Source organism: Synchiropus splendidus, chromosome 2 (genome assembly GCF_027744825.2).
Source record: "Synchiropus splendidus isolate RoL2022-P1 chromosome 2, RoL_Sspl_1.0, whole genome shotgun sequence".
In the NCBI taxonomy this organism is placed as follows: Eukaryota; Metazoa; Chordata; class Actinopteri; order Syngnathiformes; family Callionymidae; genus Synchiropus; species Synchiropus splendidus.
In genome coordinates this window covers 35,647,108-35,667,134 of record NC_071335.1, presented here as the reverse complement: position 1 = coordinate 35,667,134, position 20,027 = coordinate 35,647,108, and the positions used below count along the sequence as shown (strand labels likewise).

The window sequence follows — 20,027 nt, the reverse complement described above, 5'->3', positions numbered from 1 at the left end:
AAAGTTGGACTGGCAAGGTTTTTAATCGGGTCACTTAAAGAGCAATCAAAACAAAGAGAAGAAGACCATAGTGTTTCATGTGCTGCACCATCACAACCTGGCGGCAGAACATCCAAGGTCCAGAACCTATTCCTCCCAGGTGTCTCCATAAATGTTCTTCTTCACTGTAACACAGTAGGATGAGACTTAACAGCAACCAATGGTTTGGCCAGGTTTCCAGAGAGGCCACTCACCTTCTTTGGTGGGCCTTTTAGGCGCACTCTCCGGCGCGGGTTTGAGCAGCGCCTCAGATCTCTGCGTGAGGGTCACCTCATAGTTCTCTCTGTTTTTAAGCCTCAGATCTTCATAAAGAATGGTCTTCTTGCTGGGTTTCTCTTCATCCATATAGGACTGTGCTGGTGCTGTGAGGAGATGCAAGTGCAAAGCTGTTTTTAAACTCATACCATGTCTTCATTCATATCAACTGTGCGCATGAAGTGGTGGATTGGAGGCTTTGCATGCAACAAAGGAAACAATGACAATATAATGTAATGAGCTATATTATTCAAAGAATCTGGTTTCTGTTTGAGAAGTCTTGAATGAATTCTGCAGAAATCCCTTTATTAGTGCAAAAGGATTTAACACACTTTGCCACTTTTTTTTCTTTTTTAAATAGCAAACCTTGAGTATTAAGGTCATTCATCCGAGACAAATCAGGAGTGGCATCTGGATTATATCCATAATCGCTGGAGAGCGTGGAGGCTTCTGAAGTCTGAAAACTGCTGTCGAAGGACTGCATGCTGGAATCACTCATCTCTGACTGAGAGGCTGTAGAACTAGGAAAGAAATGACAGTAGTCGTGGTCAGGCTTTGCATCCAGCATGCGAGTCACCATGACAAACTCACTATGGTGACTGCCTCTGTGACTTCTGCCTCAGGAATTCACCCAGAGGAGAGTTCTCCAGCCTGCTGAGCCTCTCCATGTACGTCTTCTGGTATGAGATCCTTCCCGCTGTAAAGCCAAGGAACCCGGCGACTGAAGAGACACAACCAAAACAACAAAAGCTCAACAATGTCTAAGTTTACATGGGATTCTATATGATATTCAACTTCTTATAAGCACAATGCTCCTAAAGTAATATGAGAAACGACAAAACGCCGACTCACAGAAAACCTTGGGTAGTGATCCAAATCTGCGATGGGCTGTCAGAGTCCCTGTGCATTAAGAGCAAATTAGATACTTTAAAAATGAAGTCACAAATCAGGTAATGAGTCTGAGTCACGTTTTTACCTTTAGAAACAAGGAATTGGGTGGTGGCCATGCTGAGCAAGGAGAGAGGCAACGCTGTAAATGAAGGATATCAGACTGATAAGGTCTAGCATCCTATGAGTTTATTGATCTAATCTAAATCTCCTTATTGAGGGAGATCATTCGATAAAGTATATTAAAGTCATTTTAAAACTTGATGATCCTTCTTTACTTTTGTCATGATTTTGTCCAGCAGTGAAGAAAGTAGTATTTATCGTGAAATAATAACATTAAATCTGGCACAAAATAGAGAGGTTCCTTCGGGAAACATGTTAAAGTTTTGTGTCACACTCTTATATGTGACGAAATGAATATTTATGCGAAGGGGACATTCACACAACCATATTAGCCGTCAGTTGCTGGACCACGAGGCTGACAATGACTTAAAAATCAGACTATTACTTCTTCCAAACAAGCCAACTGACTGACGGAATAGCGTCAAGACTGACATGGTGTTCACCTTGAACTTCAGTCAAACTTGCAGGTCCCCACATGACACTTACATCTGTACCAGAAGCTCTCAGAGTTGCACTCTTTCAACACTCTCCTCTCCTCCTCAGTCAGGACATAGTCCGGGCCGAATGGTAACTGCTGAACCAGCAGAGACAAACCAAAACTTCAGCGGGATGAGTCCATGACAGACTTGCTGCAGTCCAACTCCAGCTAGTTAGCATGTTAGCAACGGAGCGTGTTGTTGTTGTTTACCTGTCTTTGAGGCGCATTCTGCTCCGCGCCGTAGTCTGTGCTGGTGGATGACATGTTGACCAGGACGCCAGCACTTACAGACTTTTCTAATTCATCTGATAATTGACGAACGAGCGTCTTATTCAACAGACTTTCGCGCAGTTTGATCCAATGTCATCTCTGTCGCTGATAGTGATGTAACCCGGAAATGGAAGTTGGCTTCTGTAGAATGTCATTAACACATCACTAAATATGGAGAAAGAATCGTTGATCGATATTTTTAAACAATTATTTACATTTATTTGAATATTACAAATATTTTAAAAGGATTTCATTTTTTTTTACGGGTGCCCAATTCCACACGGAATGTTTGTCTGCCACCTTGTGGTGGAATACAGATCTACAGCCACTGATCTGAACATTTTATTTGCGCTTTTGGCTCGCGCGCACAAGAATTGTAATATTGTCAAGTCGTAATCTGTGATCGCTACAGCTATATGAGACACGTTATGAAAGAAAATTGGTGTTAAAGCTTTTCGATATTTAGCATTACAAGTCAAGCTATCGACATATGTGGTATTGAGTTCACTTCAAATGAAATACAGTTTTACCCAGAGGTGAACACGTCTATCCGTAATACCATATTAATAAAATCGAGTTGTGTCTTATCCACAACCATAAAGCTTTTGACCTAATTCTTACTAATTAAGTTCATAAATGATTGAATGATGATTAATGAGTAACTTTTGTATCAGCGTTGTAAAAATGATGGGCATATTTCAATTGTAATTGTTATATTGTTTAAAGCTGAAAAGAGACACAACATTGATGGAAAAAAAGACAATAAATAAAACATTTCGGAAAAGTATTATTGACTTTACAGTATGACAGCAAAGGTCTATTTGCTATGTGAGTGCTTCAACAGGTTTCCAGCGGTGTCCACCAACATTTTAAACACATATGGAGTGGTGATGCTAAATCTTAATAAAGAGCGTGATTTTCTACCAGCGTCCTTGTGTTGCTGTTGCTGTTCAGGATGTTTCCATTCTTCAAGAGCTCATAAAATACCCAGAATGAGTTATAACCCTATGTCTACTAATAATAAAAAGAATAAAAATAAAATAAATGGAATTAAAGATTGTGGTATTCATTTACGATATGGAAAAATGAAAATATTGAACACATTTTCTATTTTGTCTTCCTTCGGTTACCACATCCACTCAACCTCCTCCACTCTAACCTAATCTTCCTCTCCTTCTCCACATCCATGAACATCAATGATGGTCTCCGACATTCTTCCTCCAACATGTGCTTAATCTAGACTCAGGTAGCTTTAACACACCAACTGGCATCGCTTCCTATCGTTTACATTCACAGCACAGATTCGGCTTCAGATTCATTTAGACCGCATGAATGAGTTTAGAGGTAAATAGTGATCCCAACTGCCTTGGAGCCTTTTCAAAAGAATGTCCTCAACATGTGTTGTACTTGGAGCATGTGAGAGAAGGTCCCTCCATATTTATGGAAACCCAGTACATCAGTGTGGACATGACATCTGGTCTCAAATGAATCACATTTTCTATTATTGACTGATGAGAAACCGACCCCCCCGACCCTGGATGCTCACTGAAATGCACAAGTTGAGTGAAGCCTGAATGACACGCGTCACATGACAGGCACCCCTTCGATCAAACACCAATACCCATCGGCCTCAGCGTGGCCTCTTTCCAGAGCAGCATGCTGGGGCCTCCGTCACCGTGGGGTGGACAGACGTAGCGCAGGGACCGTACAACTTATCAGGCAAAACATGAGCTGGATTGCAACACAACATGCAGATTCATCTCCAACTAATCAAGCTTTCCAAGGTGTGTTCATCTTATCTCTGGACAGACGGTGATGTGAAGGTGGTGGATCATTGCTTCTGTTGCCCTCAGCGGACTCTCCACATGTCCCCTTTCCCTGTCGGGAGGCAGCACCTTTAAAGCCGGAGCTCACCTGAGATCAGACCACACCCTGACGCGCACACGGACAGCATGGACTCGCTCAGCGTGCCGCAGGTGAGCAGAAGCCGCAATAGAGTAAGGATAAATATTCTGAACTTCGCATTCATATTCACATTATCATTCATATTAATCCACCAAGTTGTTTTCATGTCTTGTGTTTAAATATTTTATTTTTTTGCTATCTTAAAATTAATATTTACAGTGGTGGAAAGTTTTTGGACTCTGATGTGGCGGTTTATTTATTTGTCTGTTCAGTTTTGTCATTTGTTGACTTATATTCAAACTGTCAAGAGTTTAGTTTTGTTAGTTTTTTTGTTTAAACAACAAGCAAACAAAAAAATATTGTTTGTATCTGTGTCTGTAGAAGGCAGCCACCCCCTTTGAAACTCACAAAAAAAGATTTCATGGCGATATTTGAGATTGAATGTCTTTTTTTTTCACCACTGTATACTTTCAGTACAGGAGACTGTTCATGTCCTTATGGTCGTATTCATCAAAAACTGAATGAATTTCTCAACAATCTCACACCACCACACCTCGGCATTCTCTTATATGTTTAAAATGGTACTCATAAAACGTCATCTCCTATTGTGTCGTAATGGATGGAATTTTACTGTCACTCAACCACGTGACTCTCTGATCAATACTTTGGCATGCGAGGGGAAAATGTGTGTGAGATGTTTCCATTCCACCTTTCCAAGCTGCAGTGATAAAACAGAAGACATTTAATAAGCTTAATGAAGAATATACAGTATTTACCTCTATAAAGTCTGACTGAAACCCTCCTTCTATTTTCCAGTCTGGTTCTCCCCGAAACAAACAACTTGAGGTTCACAGTGGAAGCACGGGTAAATATTAACGCGCCAAAAGCATATCAACAAATCACATAAAAACATCATTTGCCACAGAGTTTGAGAAGAGTACGGCACATTCCACGTTGGCTCTAATCGATGATGAAGCGCAGAACGACGACCCCTGGAACTTACCTGAGCTCCAGGACACGGGGGTTCCGTGGTCAGGTGAGTTGAACATTCATGTTACATCACGCGCTGTTGTTGAATAGTTATTAATGTAAAGCACAGGCTGGGTGGAGAGATTGCGTGCCGGGCTGATAATCGGAGAACAGATTGCTCCGGGGCAATAAAATCATTGACTTCGACAGCAATACTTAGGAGGGCCGTAAATAATTATGGTTCCATGGTAGATAGAAAACAGAGTATCGTGTCGGTCTCTGGAGTAAATAAATCCTCCGCCATTGTGACGACTGGTCACTCATTACATAGTTCTGTTTCATAATTCTGATGAACATGATTTCAAATGTCTCATGTGCATATCAAGACAAGTCACTTATGGATTATATTGTAGTTTCGCTCTGCAAGCACACTGTCAGATTGAAAAGAAATGTGTCCCTCTTTGAAGCAGAGCCAGGATTAGTGTATATATGTGCAGTTTAAAGTTCAGTTTGTATATGTATGTCATCACGTTTGTGTCCTCAGAAGATGCCAAATGTTGAGAAAGTCTGAACTTTTACAGTCAGCGACAGATGTCCTGGTTGTCCACATATTGTCCACAACTATTTATGCTCTTAAATGTGACCTTTTGTACATTTTTAAAGCCAGTCATTGCTCTATTAATATGGCAGAAAGTTTCAATCCAGGGGTTAGAAGAGCTTCCTGTCAGTGAGACAGGGCAAAGTCTCACCTCATAGTGATGGTTTTAGAAGGCACCATGGTGCCATAATGCTCTACAACAGTGATATTGCAAGTGTTATATACAATGAGGGTAACTAATGTCAGCTGGTTTGAAAGTGCAGACTCAGAAATGGTATTCAACCATAACAGAAGATTGGTGGTTCACCTCACTATGGAGTAATGATGGTCCAATGTTAGACACTAAAAGGGCTTGTCCAAGCTCGAACCAGGATATCAGTCATGGACCAGAGTCATGGAGAAGATGATTCCTAGATTAGTCATGCCACAACTGCGTCACTGCTTTTCATAGAATGAAGTTTTACATGTCTTGGGAGTTAAGTCAGAGTGAGGTTCTGTTTAGAAGCAGAAACAAAATTGAAAAAGTTAATTCGAAGATCTACCTCTGAGGCGATGTACGCACCGTTCAGAGTGGAAGAGACTCGCAGGAGAGACTCATTTCCAGGAACTGTGTGAAAAGTTCTGGCTTCAGTAATGGAACCACACCCCTGCTATGACAGAAACAAACTACTATTGTTTATGCCTTCCCCAGCGCTGGACACCAAAGGAAAGGTGCTGAGGGTGTTGGAGGCCGTGGGGAAAATAGTCCTGCTGGTAGCTTTCCTCTACATGTTCATCTGCTCCCTTGACATCCTGAGCTCGGCCTTCCAGCTGGTTGGAGGTAAAAACCGTCTCCTTGTATTCACAGCACTCCTGGTTCATTTATGAAAAGATAGTGTCCCAGACAGAATTCAAATCCCCTTCTTCTCATTCCAGGCAAGGCAGCTGGAGACATCTTCCAGGACAATGCCGTTCTGGCCAACCCTCTGGCCGGCCTGGTTATCGGCGTCCTGGTCACCTTGCTGGTCCAAAGCTCGTCCACGTCCTCCTCCATCGTGGTCAGCATGGTGTCTTCAGGATGTCAGTAAAGATCTTGGCTGTTTTTACGCGTGAAACATCAAGAGGAGACGTATGAATTGTTCCTCTTGGCAGTGCTGACGGTGCAGCTGGCGGTGCCGATCATCATGGGCACCAACATTGGCACCTCAGTCACCAACACGCTGGTCGCCATGACCCAGGCTGGCGACCGCAGCGTCTTTCGCAGGTACAAATACTCATTGAAAAAAACTACTCAGCAACAAATATGTACAGCAATATATACAGGGGATGCATATCTTATCTATTTGAACTCCTCCCTGTCATCAAACCCATTAATAGCAAGGGTTTTCTTCCAACAGTAATATCTTTATGTCCATCTGAAAGATCAAAGGGCATCGGATCTTTACGAGCTTCACTCTTTCACAACCCGCAGAGCATTTGCCGGGGCCACCGTGCACGACTTCTTCAACTGGCTGTCTGTGCTGGTGCTGCTGCCCCTGGAGGTGGCCACCGGCTACCTGTACGAAGTCACCAAGCTCATCATCACCTCCTTCAACATCCAGAGTGGAGAGGCTCCAGATCTGTTGAACGTCATCACCGACCCGCTCACCGACGCTATCATCATGGTCAGTTCATCCACACAGGGAGTTACAAAGACATCTACGCTTTATAAAGGGAACATAAAGGCCACATAAAAAATATAAAGAAACTATTGACCACAAATACTATTATACACTACTGGTGAAGGAAATAATATTCCTCACATCTACTACTAGGAATTTCATGAGGGACTGTGACAAACAAGTAATTCATCCTTGAGGAAAAAGGTTAAGTTACCATCAAACTGTTAAGGCCTTTCAAGCGAGGCATAAGAAACATTTAGCACCTGAGAAACTTTTTTGCATAAGTGAAAATGAAATCCCTTTACTTCATAGCTCCTTGGCAAGGCGTGTCACGGATCACCTTGATACACCTAAAATCACTGCTCTCTTGCATGAAAACTGGGAAAAAAATGAATGTTTCATTGAAAGAGAAATGGATTCACAAATTATTATTTAGAAAAATATGGCAAATAGATTTTATCTTAAGTTAAACATACAAGTTTTTTATTGTTTTCAAAAGAAATACACATAAATAAAAATAAAATAATAGACTATGAATTGATTTATTATTAATATTATTTTTATATTTTCATGTTTAAAAACCATTGGATCTGCTCTTCTGTAGTTTAACTGTGAAATTCATCTTGAGGTAAACAAAAGACAAAAGTGTGTTTTTCAATCGTGTTACTTAAAACTGTTTAAAACAAAGAAAAAAAAACAGCTTTAAAGTCTTCACACTCTCTCTCTGTCGTAGCTGGATAAGGATGTTATAAGCATGATAGCCACTGGAGACCCCGCTGCCCGCAACATGAGTCTCATCAAGAGGTGGTGCAAAACCTTCACCAACACGGTACGATCACGTTCCTCACACCAAGAAGGCTGTGGTTTACTGTCGCTAGCAATTGATCACGCTCCTTCTTCAGACGTTGACGAACGTCACGGTTCCTGGTCCAGACAACTGCACCTCGCCATCCTTCTGCTGGACTCAAGACAACGTGACCACCACTCTCAAAAACGTGTCACGACCAGTCAACATTGAGAAATGTGAGTTATGTGGTCATCATTACCTGTGCACGAAGGTTTTATTTCTTCAAGCGAATGATCTGAAAAATGTATGAGTGACTGGAACTTGGAAAACTACCAAGACTGTTCAGGGCTTTCCCATGGGGGAGCAGGGTTTGACTGGGGTGTGTTCTTCAAGGGCAGGGAAAAGTCACTGTCCGTATTACCATATTGTGGTGAGGTGTGACCTGTGCCGGAACAGAGTCAATAACTACTTTACCAGCAGAGTAGTGCGACTTAGGGCAGGGGTTGAAGGTCACAGTGACTTTGAGATGCTTTGAGTGTGGTTCACAGAAGAGGCTGAAATATACACAGAAATGTAATCTAGCGCTGTGCGGCTCTCTGTTTCAGGTACTCATCTGTTTGTTAATATCAATCTGTCCGACATGGCGGCTGGCTTGATCCTCCTGGCACTGTCTCTGCTGGTCCTCTGCACCTGCTTGATCCTCATTGTCAAGCTTCTCAACTCCATGCTCAAGGGACAAGTGGCCACCGTCATCAAGAAAATCCTCAACACTGGTGAGCGCCGTCAGTCTCCTCCGAACGTTCCTGTAGACTCATGATACGACTCTGTGTGCTCAGATTTCCCCTTTCCATTCGGCTGGGTCACCGGCTACCTTGCCATCCTTGTTGGCGCCGGAATGACATTCGTGGTTCAGAGCAGCTCTGTTTTCACCTCAGCGATCACTCCACTTGTTGGTGAGTGTCCGCTAGCATCCATCCAGAGAGGCTTGAACGCACCTCCCCAACACACTTTTCTCTTCAAATAGGTATTGGTGTCATCAGCATACAGAGAGCGTACCCGCTGTCGCTGGGCTCAAATATTGGCACAACCACCACTGCTATTTTGGCAGCCATGGCCAGTCCCCCGGACACGCTTGAGAACTCTCTGCAGGTCAGCTCGCTCGCTCGAAAGACGCAAATCCAACCCAATATTTTCTCTTTTTATTATCTACAGTGATTCACATTTCATCCATATATAATATAACAGTTTGGTAAAGCAAAAGCTACTTAGGATCACTTTTTCCTTCCCTCCACTGGGAGTTAACATAAAACATGTGCCTTCCATATAGTGAATTTGATTCTCACCATTACTCTTTAGTTTTGAAAAGAAATGTCATTACAGATGTTCTCATGTATATTTTCACTGGAATACTGTGAGCAGCACCATCATGAGGTACAGCTGAAACCAAATGTAACTCTCTTAGCTAACCATTATTCAATAGAATGAAATAGGAATCGGTTGAATGGGCAGTTTCTTCCTTGTAAAATGCACAGAAACATTAGACTTTTTTGTTTGTAAACACGTTAGATTCAGGTATATAAAAGATAGTTTCATTTTTAAAACCTGGACCATGCTAACTATTCCCAACCATTTTTTCCCAGATTGCCCTTGTCCACTTCCTGTTCAACATTTCGGGGATCATTCTGTGGTACCCCATCCCCTTCACTCGAATCCCCATCAGGCTGGCTAAAGCCCTGGGCAACATCACTGCCTCCTATCGCTGGTTTGCAGTGGTCTACATCGTCTGCTGCTTCTTCATCCTGCCGCTCTTCGTGTTCAGCCTCTCTCTGGCCGGATGGAAGGTTCTGGTCGGTGTCGGGGTGCCGCTGCTGGTCCTGTTGATCATCATCATCGTGGTCAACGTCCTGCAGAAGAAAAAGCCCGGCTGTCTCCCCGCGCCTCTACGGACCTGGGACTTCCTCCCTCTGTGGGCTCACTCTCTGGAGCCCTGGGACAAAGTGGTGGGCATGTGCACCGCCAAGTGTTGCTGCTGCTGCAAATGCTGCCAAACTGTTGAGGCGCAGCCGGACACTGATTCTCTGGGGAAGAACAGGAAACACTCAGCGGTGTATGACAACCACGCCATGAGTGATGACGACAAAGAGATGGATTTGAATGAAATTAAAATGACCCATCTTTGATAGAATACCGCCGATACTGACACTTTCTTTTATTTATTATCTCATGACAGCTGTCATTGCTCGCGTTTTGCACTTCAATCAGGATGTAGAAAATGTTGACACCTAGTTTAACTGAAAAAGTCTTGTGTAAAGTGTAATCAATGCTTGATTTAAGTTATTGAAAAGTGCTAAAATTCAAAGGTGGCATTTTCAACACATCACTGGGCTCACTTCTGTTGGGTTATGAATGTCCACATGGATTGAAGGTTAGCGCACTACTTCCCCTTTTGTATATACACGTACTTGTTAACTGTGTGAAAAGGACACAGCAGCCGCTATAACGCATCGTTTTAGGGTGTAAAGTAATTTTGTTTTTATTTAGCGTAATTGTATTCAATGAATATGTCAAATGAATTGAGATGAATGTGCATCTGAATAAATGTACGACGTCATGATGTCTGTTGTCGTCACATTAACTATTGAACTGAATACATGGTTAAGTTAGAGTCTGACTTATAATGATTCCACAACATCAATCAACAGAAAAAAAGGTGCTTCTGATAAACTTGTACCTCTCAGCCATGTGGTCCAACTGTGCGGTGGAGACCTGTCCACACACCGATCCCCATAGTTTATTTTACACGGTCACGAGGCGCTCTCTTGTCTTCAGTCACCCAAACTTCCTGTGCAGTTTACAATATTACCTGTTGCTAAATCTCACAACCTTTCTTTAGTCTGGCTTCTAAAATTGTCCATTTGTGTCGGGTTTTTTTTCACGTCATGTCTGAAGTATATATTAAATGTGAGTTTAAAATCGAATATTAGTCCCATAACATCTATCTATCTAAAGTTCAATACAGATTTCAAAGAGTTTAAATTCAGTGATGGATACATCATTTACCTCCATATATATATATATATATATATATATATATATATATATATATATATATATATATATATAGAATAACACACTGCAAGATGTTACAAAACATTTGGCTGACAAAAAATAATATTAAAACATTGTTTATTGCTAGTACTTGATTTAAAGAGGAGCACAAATCTGGATATAGAAAAACAGGTTCTGATCCAAAAAAATGATCGTAAAAATAGATGAGCATAAATAACTGCCAGACATTTACTCATTCAAGGGGAGAGTAAACACCACTGGTGGTACTGCACAGGTCATTCCGAGGCACACAGATTTGACACTCACAATGCCACTCACAATCACACGTGTCTGCCACGGACCTGATTTATGGACTGTGGGGAAGGTGAACCAGAGCACGAAGTCAATCAGCTCTTACTCCTCAGTTCATTCCTAACCAAGTTCAAGGAAGCGTTTTGGCGAGCGGCGGCGTGAACAGGCGATACGCCACACTCTTCTCATTTTAGAATGGCAGGTTTATCATTGCTCTGAATGCATGGAATGGTGTGCTACGTCATTTAACCTTAAGGCGCCAGAGTTTTTTCAATGAAATATTGAACTTTGACTTCACTATTTTAAAAGGCCGTAGCTTGAAAACACAGAGATGAAAAAGAAGAATGTAGAGAGCGACCCAAAGTTTGGGAATGGAGGAAAAGATCACATCTAGCTTGTATATTATGGCGTCACCATAACTTATACAGACGTTTATCTGATCCACAGGTGATATTCTTCCTCCTCTCTCAAGCAACAATGATGATGGCTGGGTATGTGGGGACCAATAATACCACTTCTGGTAATTGTACTGCATTTTTGCTTGCAGTTTCTAGTGCTTCTGCAGCCATCTACTCTCTATATTTTCTTTGTTTTTTTTTTGCATTCCCGTGACCTCCGTCAGTGTTCCGACCAATTGGCCCCAGAGTGTCTTACTTACGGACCGTCACAGCAAACAGACGCGCTGTCACTGCACTCCGATGAAGCGCTGCCCACCACTTACCGTTTCACTGTCACTCTATGACTCATCTGAATCTAAGTCTGTCAAATTCGCTCTCTTGCTCTCCGTCGGCCCCCGAATGGTAACTACAGTTGCCCTTGTCTCTGCAACTTCAGGTTGTATTCAGTCTACTTCTAAACTGTGGAGTACCGTATTTATTGACCTAAGCTTAGGCCTGTTATGCCTTTATCTCGAGGGTTATCAAGATGAAACATAACGTTCACGTGAAGTGAAGTGTGAAACGATACTGTTCAGCCATTTCATAGTGATTCAGAATGAGCCAACATATAGTGTTCTGCATGATTTGCCTGCTGATTCATGTGGTAGCATGAGTTTGCATGTTCATGGAGCCCTGTAAAGATCATGGCGTGTGCTGTAGAAATACCTCCACCATGGTGTTGACAGACTTTACAGAGCAGCATGTAGCTTCAGGCACTGAAGTGTTTGCAGCCTCACGCTGAATGAGGCGGTGCTTTACTCTATCACATGTCCTGAGACCACGTGCGGCCAGCGAGAGATACATTATCAATAGCTTGATATCACATCTGGAACCACCACCTTTATGTGGTCACCTACTCTGTAGGACCACACACTCATTTCGATGGTTTGCTGTGGTGTCTGTGATCCATTCATTAAAATTAACTCGCATTTTTTTTTTTTTTATTGGTATGTTGGTTGCATTTCCAGATATTAGCAAAACCAAATATGTCGTCACCTGTTCTGCTAAATGTATTTCTCCATGACTCTTACATCCTGATGTCCCAACATGTCCAGGAAGGACCAAGCGTGGGTGGTCTTATCTGCCATTGATAACACCCTGCCATCCCTCCACTTGTCCAGTTCAAAGCAGGTACACGACGGACATCTTAATCTTATCACGGCTCATACTTGCGCTGGTATGTACTGCAAAGTAAAGCACGCCTGCAGTCGTTGAGTATCAGGTGTGAGCTAACCAAATTGAACTCTGGATTTACTCCGAATTTATCATGGCCTTTACATAAAACTACAATACCTAAGGTCAAAGTATTATCTCCCAACCTGCCAACAGCAGTATTAATATCAGCCCTTTATCTACATCCAAACCAGGAGTGAACAAGCTGGCGACGCCCACATGGATTGGAACAAATTAGGATGTGGTCAAATCAAATGCTGTGACTCATGGGTGTGTGGTTTTATAGTTCAATGAGTTCAATCTACGTGAAGACAAGCGAAGCCAACACTGCCCTTCTGTGGCAGAGGTGGACAGAGCTCCAAGTGTTTGGGATTAAAGGAGTGTAATCTCCACCCAGACGGCTGAAGAACTGAAGCCCTCAGTGAAAATTCCTGCTCAGACACTAGCACCTCTACTTGCTCCTCGGTTTGGAGCAGGTCACCAGACTTACTTGAGCCAACAGACACAAGGAACAAGTGCAAACTGGATTACAGAGACAAGCTGAATGCTGTTGTATTGTTATTTATAAAGAGTCAGATATGCGTTAATACCAGTGTTAGACCAGGAAATCTACAGATGCTTTTTGATCTTGCATCGGAGGAGGGAGACTTGAGAGGATAAGACTCCCACCAGCCACATGCTTTAATCTCCTTGAAAAGGTACTCCACAGGAGGGACTTGCTTCCAAGCACAGGTAAATATAGATAGATATAATGGTTTAAAAAAAAAGACTGAGAAATCTCTACACTACAGTGGAGCAGATAAGGGACTCAAAAATGAGTGAACAATTATGGTTGACCTATATATCTGGGGGCTAGTGGCCAAAATCAAATGTATAAAATATAATAGCTAAGGTGAAAAATTGAAAATATTCTTCTTCTTTCTGCTCCTTTTAAAGCTCTCCAACAAATAAGATCTATATGGGTCTTGTTATTTGAGTTACTGGAATTAAATGAGATAATACTCAAGATTTTCCGCAAAACTTTCCGCTGCAAAAAACATGCATTGGCCTCACGTGAAAGAACCAAATGTTCTAGACGATAAACAGCAATGATAAATTGCATTAACTAAACCCAGACAACTACAAACATAACCATAAAAGACTCTAAAATCGGATGAGATATAATCACGAATAAAATCAGCCGAGTGACTGGATAAAAGCCAAAGGGTGCGAGTGTGTCTCAAGACGGTGAACAACCCCATGGTGCGTCTCCAGCTGAAGTAGAAGCGCTTGTGTTGGCTTTATCGCGTCTTGGCACCAGAGGAACCCACACTTCCAGTAACCACCTGTTAAAGGTCCCATTCACTGATCTATTTTCTCCAAACTAACCATGAAGCCAGAAACCTCTCCCAGCACTGGTTCCAGAGCAACTGAGACAACTCATCTCTCCAGCATGTCCTGGGTCAGTCCATGGGTTTCCTACCAGTTGGACATGCCAGGATCTTTCTCACTGTTTACAAACTACAAGTCGATCAAAATATAGTGGTTTTAAAAATAATTTATTCCCATCAAATGTGTTGCATTCTCTGGTTACACATGACAAAAGGTGCATTTACACACACTGTACACAAAAAAAATACTGACTCCACTCCTCTACTTCTGAGCAATGCTTCTTGTTTTGCTAAAAACATCAATACATTCATACAATACGTCTGACGTGGTAGCACCATCTTGTTCTAGCACACACACAGAAAGTTTAGATAGATGGAGGAAGTGAGATTCATACATCGTCTATAACTACAGATCAAAACAAGCACAAAAACAGTTCATCTAAAGATGTCTGATTCACTTCTTTTTTTAAAAGGGAACCGGTCCGTAATAGGCAGTGTAGGCGGCAACAATCCCCTCCGTGTCGGCCATTTCGTCACAGGCCACGTTCAGCTCACACACCTCTTTCAGGCTACAGGACGAGAAAGCAAACACCAGAGTCAGATGACAGTGACAGTTGGAAGCGATTTGAAATCACTGAAGGCGAATCTTGGCACGCAAACCTTTCAATCTGGAGAGGTGTCAGCTCTCCCCCGGGAGCTCTTCTTGTCCTGAGGAGGACAGCTGCCAGGTCTCTCTTCATGACCACTTCAGTGGCTGGGAGAACATCAGAAGATGAGACAAACAGATGATGGATCCAAGAAGGTTATGGTGCTCACCCTCAGTGCTGGCTGACTCTGATGAGGAGGACGAGGAAGATGAAGATGAAGAGGAAGATGATGAAGAGTCAGATCCATTGGAGTCAGAGGAGTCTGACTCGGAGGATTCTGAGGATTCTGATGACTCTGAGGACTCTGAAGATTCAGATGACTCTGAGGACTCTGAGGACTGTGAAGAGTCAGACTCAGAGTTGGAGTCAGAATCAGACGCTGAGTCGGACGCGGAAGAAGAGGCTGAATCTGACTCTGAAGAGGAGGAAGAATCAGAGTCGGAGTCGCCAGCAGCAGGGTCGGCGGCGGCGCCAGCCGCAGGGTCGGCGGCGGGGTCAGCAGCAGGGTCAGCATCCACAGATGTGTCAGCAGCGTCGTCAGTGATGACCTCAGGCTCAATCGCTGGAGAGAAGACACCATCATCTGTCCTGATGGACTGACACATCAAAGAGATTTCCCTCACCTCCCATGGACCAGCACACGGAGAGCAGAGCGCAGATGGCGAGGAGAGTCAAGGTCTTCATGATGTGTTGGAGTTCGAGTCCTTCTCTAGTGAGCAAACGATGCTTTCTCTTGGTTGAACTGCTCTGCTTCTTGCTCCCAAAATCATGGTCAATATATACTGTTGTCCACCTCCACTGTCTGGCCAGACCCACACCAAGGCTCGGCCTGCGATTGGCTACTGGATTGGATGTCAATGTTTTCGATTCCACCAGTCGTGAAAACTCCCAACAAACTCCTACGCAGCCCTGGCACCGCGTCCAAAAAACCTCATTCACCCAGAACCGACTTCTGTGTTTGGTGCCGTGTACAGACATGACCATCACATACACAGCTCAGGCATATAAATGTGGCAAGAGATTCCTGGTTCCATTCCAACAATCAAAAACATGCACAGAGGTGGATAACTGTGACGCGGTTATTAGCAGTGTATAATCCTATACATATGAGCTGACACCTGAGCTTTAAATTCACGTCTCCCCAGATCAGAACTTCAAGCCACGACTTCCTAGTTCAGCTACAAATCACATGTAAATGACAGCTCTATAAAACATACAGTGCGACCCATTGTTCTGTTAAACATGTCACTTCGCCCAGCACTGCTCAGCTGCTCTTTGCCCCAGATGTGTTCCGCCTCCCCCTCAAACCCCAAACCATAGCCTGAGTCCACCACAAGCTACTAATCGGGTGACACGGACCAGCAGCGAGCCTCATTATGCGACAGAGTTTAATTAGAATGTTGCCGTGTCCCGCCAGAACCGCAGTCAGTCACTATTTGGAGATCCATGTCGGCCCAGAGCCTTGGCCGTCTTCAGCTGCCACCAGGGCTCTACGGAGCCCCAACAAACCCAGCCTGGCTGAGTGCATTTCTGAAAACATATGGCCAAATTTATCCAACCATGATGCCTTGGACGTCCGCTGATACAAATGTGGCTTTGGATACGGACTCGACAGTGCAAGATATGGTTCAAATGTGAAGCCAGCTGCGGTTGAGAGATGGTATTTGGAGGATAAACGTTAACCTCAAGTATATTCCAACTTAAATAGAGAAGCGAAGAATCCCCCACAAAAATCACTTCATATATATCTCAAAGATTCCAGCAGCAGCGTTGCACTCGGGCCTTTCTTTTTTTCTATGCTGTTATTCCTTCTCCAGAATTTGTTTTGGAATATGGGATGTGTAATTTCAGCGTCTGGTGCTGTGTCCATTTTTGTGACTATGAGAAGAGATATTGTTTTTCAGATGCAAAATACAGATAAAACAGCAAAGAAAAGAAATTATGCATTGATTTCTGCAGAAGATGTTGTGCGTGGGGTGGATTTATTAATCTAAAACACTTGGCTATGCTATGACATTCATGAAGACAACGCAACAATTTAAGGAATAATATTTATAGAATATTATTAAGAATTCTGAAATTTGCACTTGGACATGTCAACAGTGATCCTTGGTGTCCTGTCATGTTCCTGCCTGTTTTAAACTCCTCACTAGTATTCCTGTTCCCAAGAAGGCCAGGATCTGGTCCTCTCCATCACTGCTTCTCACCTGGACTCATTGCAGTTTGCCTACAGAGCCAGCAGATCTGTGGACGATGCAGTAAACCAGGCCCTTCATTACATTCTGGAGCATCTGGACTCCCCAGGAACCTATGCCAGAATCCTGTTTGTGGACTTCAGCTCTGCTTTCAACACGATTCTCCTAGCTCTGCTTGAAGACAAGCTTCGCCAGCTCAACGTGCCTGACTCCCTCTGCAGATGGAATACACTTCCTGACCAGCTGGAGTCAGTGCGTACAGCTGGGGACGACTGTCTCCGACACTCGGACCCTCAACATCGGCTCTCGTCAGGGCTGTGTTCTCTCTCCATGGCTCTGCTGCACCTCCAGTCACCAGTCAGTCAAGTTTGCGGATGACACCACCATCATGGGGCACATTTCAGATGGAGATGAATCGGCTTACAGGAGGGAGGTGGAGCGGCTGGTGTCCTGGTGCAGCCACAACAACCTGGAGCTCAACGCCCAGAAGACAGTGGAGATGATCATGGACTTCAGGAGAGTCACAGCTCCTCCAACCCCTCTCATGTTGGCTGGTTCGCCCATTCCCATTGTGGACTCCTTCTGCTTCCTAGGAAGCACCATCACTGAGGACCTCAAATGGGAGCCAACCATCAGGTCCCTCATCAGGAAGGCCCAGCAGAGAATGTTCTTCCTGAGGCAGCTACGGAAACTACGACTACTGTCGATGAAGTTGCTGGTGGAGTTCTACACGGCCATCATCCAGCTGATCCTCACCTCCTCTAGCACCGTCTGGTACAACAGCGCCGCCTCCAGGGACAATGTTTTTGTTCATGATTGGACATTATTCCAAAGCACTTTCCTAGTTGGGGGATCCCCACTGACCATGGCAATAAAGCTGATCAACTCGGCGTCATTTAGTATTTCGGGTGTTTTATCATGATACACCTGATATGCTTCTTTGAATACGAACATAGGTGCATCCCGATGCGATCCAGAGGTTAAGCAGATAAACCTCTCTTGTTTTGCTTGAAGTAATCGATGCGACTGAATGGTATAGCAGAGTGTGTACTTCCTGGTGATGACTATGTCCATTCTCTTTTGCTTCAGGTTGCGGCACAGACTTCCCTTCCAGCTCCTTTTGTTGAGGTGTTTCCAGGACAACCAAGAGACTCTCAAGCATGTCAGGCCAGGGCTCTACTTCCTGGGGCGCAACCTCACTTTACCGCAGCAGTGGTGCTACTCTGAGCCGCACCAGATCAATGTTTAGGGAGCAAAAATGGATCAGCCTTTTGCCTCAGCTTCCTCTCCAACACGTCTCTCTGCCTTTGTCTGTTGGGGAAACTCAAGCCCTCCACATAACATTTTGCTATTGAGAATCATTGGGTACGGCTTCTCTCCTTAACCTCTGTAAACTGCTTCACAGGATGTCTGAGATTCCACCTCAAGGGTCAATTTTTTTTCCTTCCCCGTAACACCATTGTTAGTTGTTAGTGTGAAGAATGATAACAGCACTCATCATTCGTAATAATATATATTACAAGTTAACAGCCAATAATGGCAAATTAATCACACATTTTGTTTCTGTTATGAATGCATAAACTATGAGGAATGTTTTTATCAATACAAGAGATAAAATAGATGCAAAATGTGTCATTAATGTGCCATCAATCGTGAGTTAACTGAGCTTTAGTGTGATTAAAATTTTTATCTAATAACAGCCCTAATGTTAAGTAGTTATTTCAGAAGTCTGTATCAAACTGACTGTAGCCCTTCGGGTCACGAGGCGACCGTACAGTAGCTTGCAGTTTGGTGACCCCTGCGATGCATGAACACCCCCTCACTCTGGCTGCACATACCAGTACACATTCTGCCATAAAAATGACTCCTGGCAAAGTCCAACTCTCACTGAAGACAGTTGGACTCACTTGAAATATGGACTCTGACACGTCATACAGAGGCTATGACTATAGCCACCACCGCGGAGGTCACGTGATCGCCATCGTTTATCTGTCTGCTGGCAAAATCATTTTGAATACTTTCAGGAAATGCAAATGATGAGTCAAGAAACAGATGGTTTGGTGGCGTCCCTGAGTAGCATCTAGATCCACGAAGCTTTTGGAAAAATGTGTGACTCTGCTGAGTCTAGTGCTGCAGCTCAGGCTCTGCTGATATTCATTACAATGGGTGTCGCCAAGGTCTAGAACGCTACCGCCTCCTGCCGTCCATATCTCCTCAACTTAATGTGACTGATATGATTTTAAAAATAAAAAAATAAAAATATCGAACTCTGTATGTAGAAGAAAAGCAGTAACTAGTTAGTAGTATATTAACTATAATAAAGTCATTGTTTATGATTCATAACTCCATCAATAGCAAAAAAAAATGTCAAACATAATTTCAATGGTAGCAAATCATAACAGCCTCTTACAATAAGTTGGTATTAGCAATACAATGACAGTTAGTTGAACTGATTCTGACATTCCTGCCAAGTTTTCCAGCGCAGTTGTATAGTTGTATAAAGGGCCATCGCTGACCTTGAGTGCACGCAGCGAGCTATGTCTAGGTCACGTAAGGCCGGGTCAGTTGGGCTCCCTGGAGCGTGTGACCGTCCAAAACAAGGAAACCTTCACTTATCTACCAATCAAATTAGGGCTCGATAAGAGAGTCTTTAGACCCGCACACTTGGTGACCTGATAAAGTTCAGCATCAGCACGTCACTTGAGTCATCGTTTTCATATCAGTCGCCTAAGATTGCTGCTAATGTGAGCAAATGAATAGATAAAACCCTGTCGGCCTCTTCGAGAACCTTCAAGCTGCAGTTCACGATAAAGAAAACCACTACTCTCAAAGATTCTGGACTTAAGGTGACTTGAGGGATTTTATGGAAAGCAGTAAAACTGACAAGCTGAAG

General features: G+C 43.4%; 3 protein-coding genes across 4 annotated transcripts; 1 reads left to right on the top strand and 2 right to left on the bottom strand.

Annotated features, from left to right (window-relative positions):
• Positions 1-4: 4 nt before the first annotated feature.
• Positions 5-2,169, bottom strand: LOC128754439 (OCIA domain-containing protein 1-like). 2 transcript variants are annotated; one of them, XM_053857061.1, is made up of 8 exons: positions 1,994-2,169; positions 1,792-1,879; positions 1,271-1,324; positions 1,147-1,194; positions 886-1,015; positions 661-815; positions 234-401; positions 5-164 (listed from the first exon to the last, which is right to left on the bottom strand). In XM_053857061.1, the coding sequence occupies exons 1-8, from the start codon at positions 2,045-2,047 to the stop codon at positions 127-129; spliced, it is 735 nt and encodes a 244-aa protein (XP_053713036.1). In that variant the 5' UTR covers positions 2,048-2,169; the 3' UTR covers positions 5-126. The 2 variants fall into 2 exon arrangements, with proteins under 2 accessions (XP_053713036.1, XP_053713038.1); XM_053857063.1 differs by having other exon boundaries at positions 1,792-1,876.
• A 1,568-nt stretch (positions 2,170-3,737) lies between these two features.
• On the top strand, positions 3,738-10,437 carry LOC128753893 (sodium-dependent phosphate transport protein 2B-like). Its single transcript, XM_053856061.1, has 14 exons — positions 3,738-3,837; positions 3,907-4,029; positions 4,775-4,823; positions 4,884-4,994; positions 6,217-6,345; positions 6,441-6,584; positions 6,657-6,768; positions 6,976-7,168; positions 7,899-7,994; positions 8,068-8,188; positions 8,558-8,725; positions 8,789-8,905; positions 8,977-9,101; positions 9,593-10,437. The coding sequence occupies exons 2-14, from the start codon at positions 4,006-4,008 to the stop codon at positions 10,130-10,132; spliced, it is 1,929 nt and encodes a 642-aa protein (XP_053712036.1). The 5' UTR covers positions 3,738-3,837; positions 3,907-4,005; the 3' UTR covers positions 10,133-10,437.
• Positions 10,438-14,758: 4,321 nt separating this feature from the next.
• Positions 14,759-15,623, bottom strand: LOC128754571 (osteocalcin 2-like). The gene is made up of 4 exons (XM_053857281.1): positions 15,563-15,623; positions 15,109-15,501; positions 14,953-15,046; positions 14,759-14,861 (listed from the first exon to the last, which is right to left on the bottom strand). The coding sequence occupies exons 1-4, from the start codon at positions 15,621-15,623 to the stop codon at positions 14,759-14,761; spliced, it is 651 nt and encodes a 216-aa protein (XP_053713256.1).
• Positions 15,624-20,027: the final 4,404 nt, after the last annotated feature.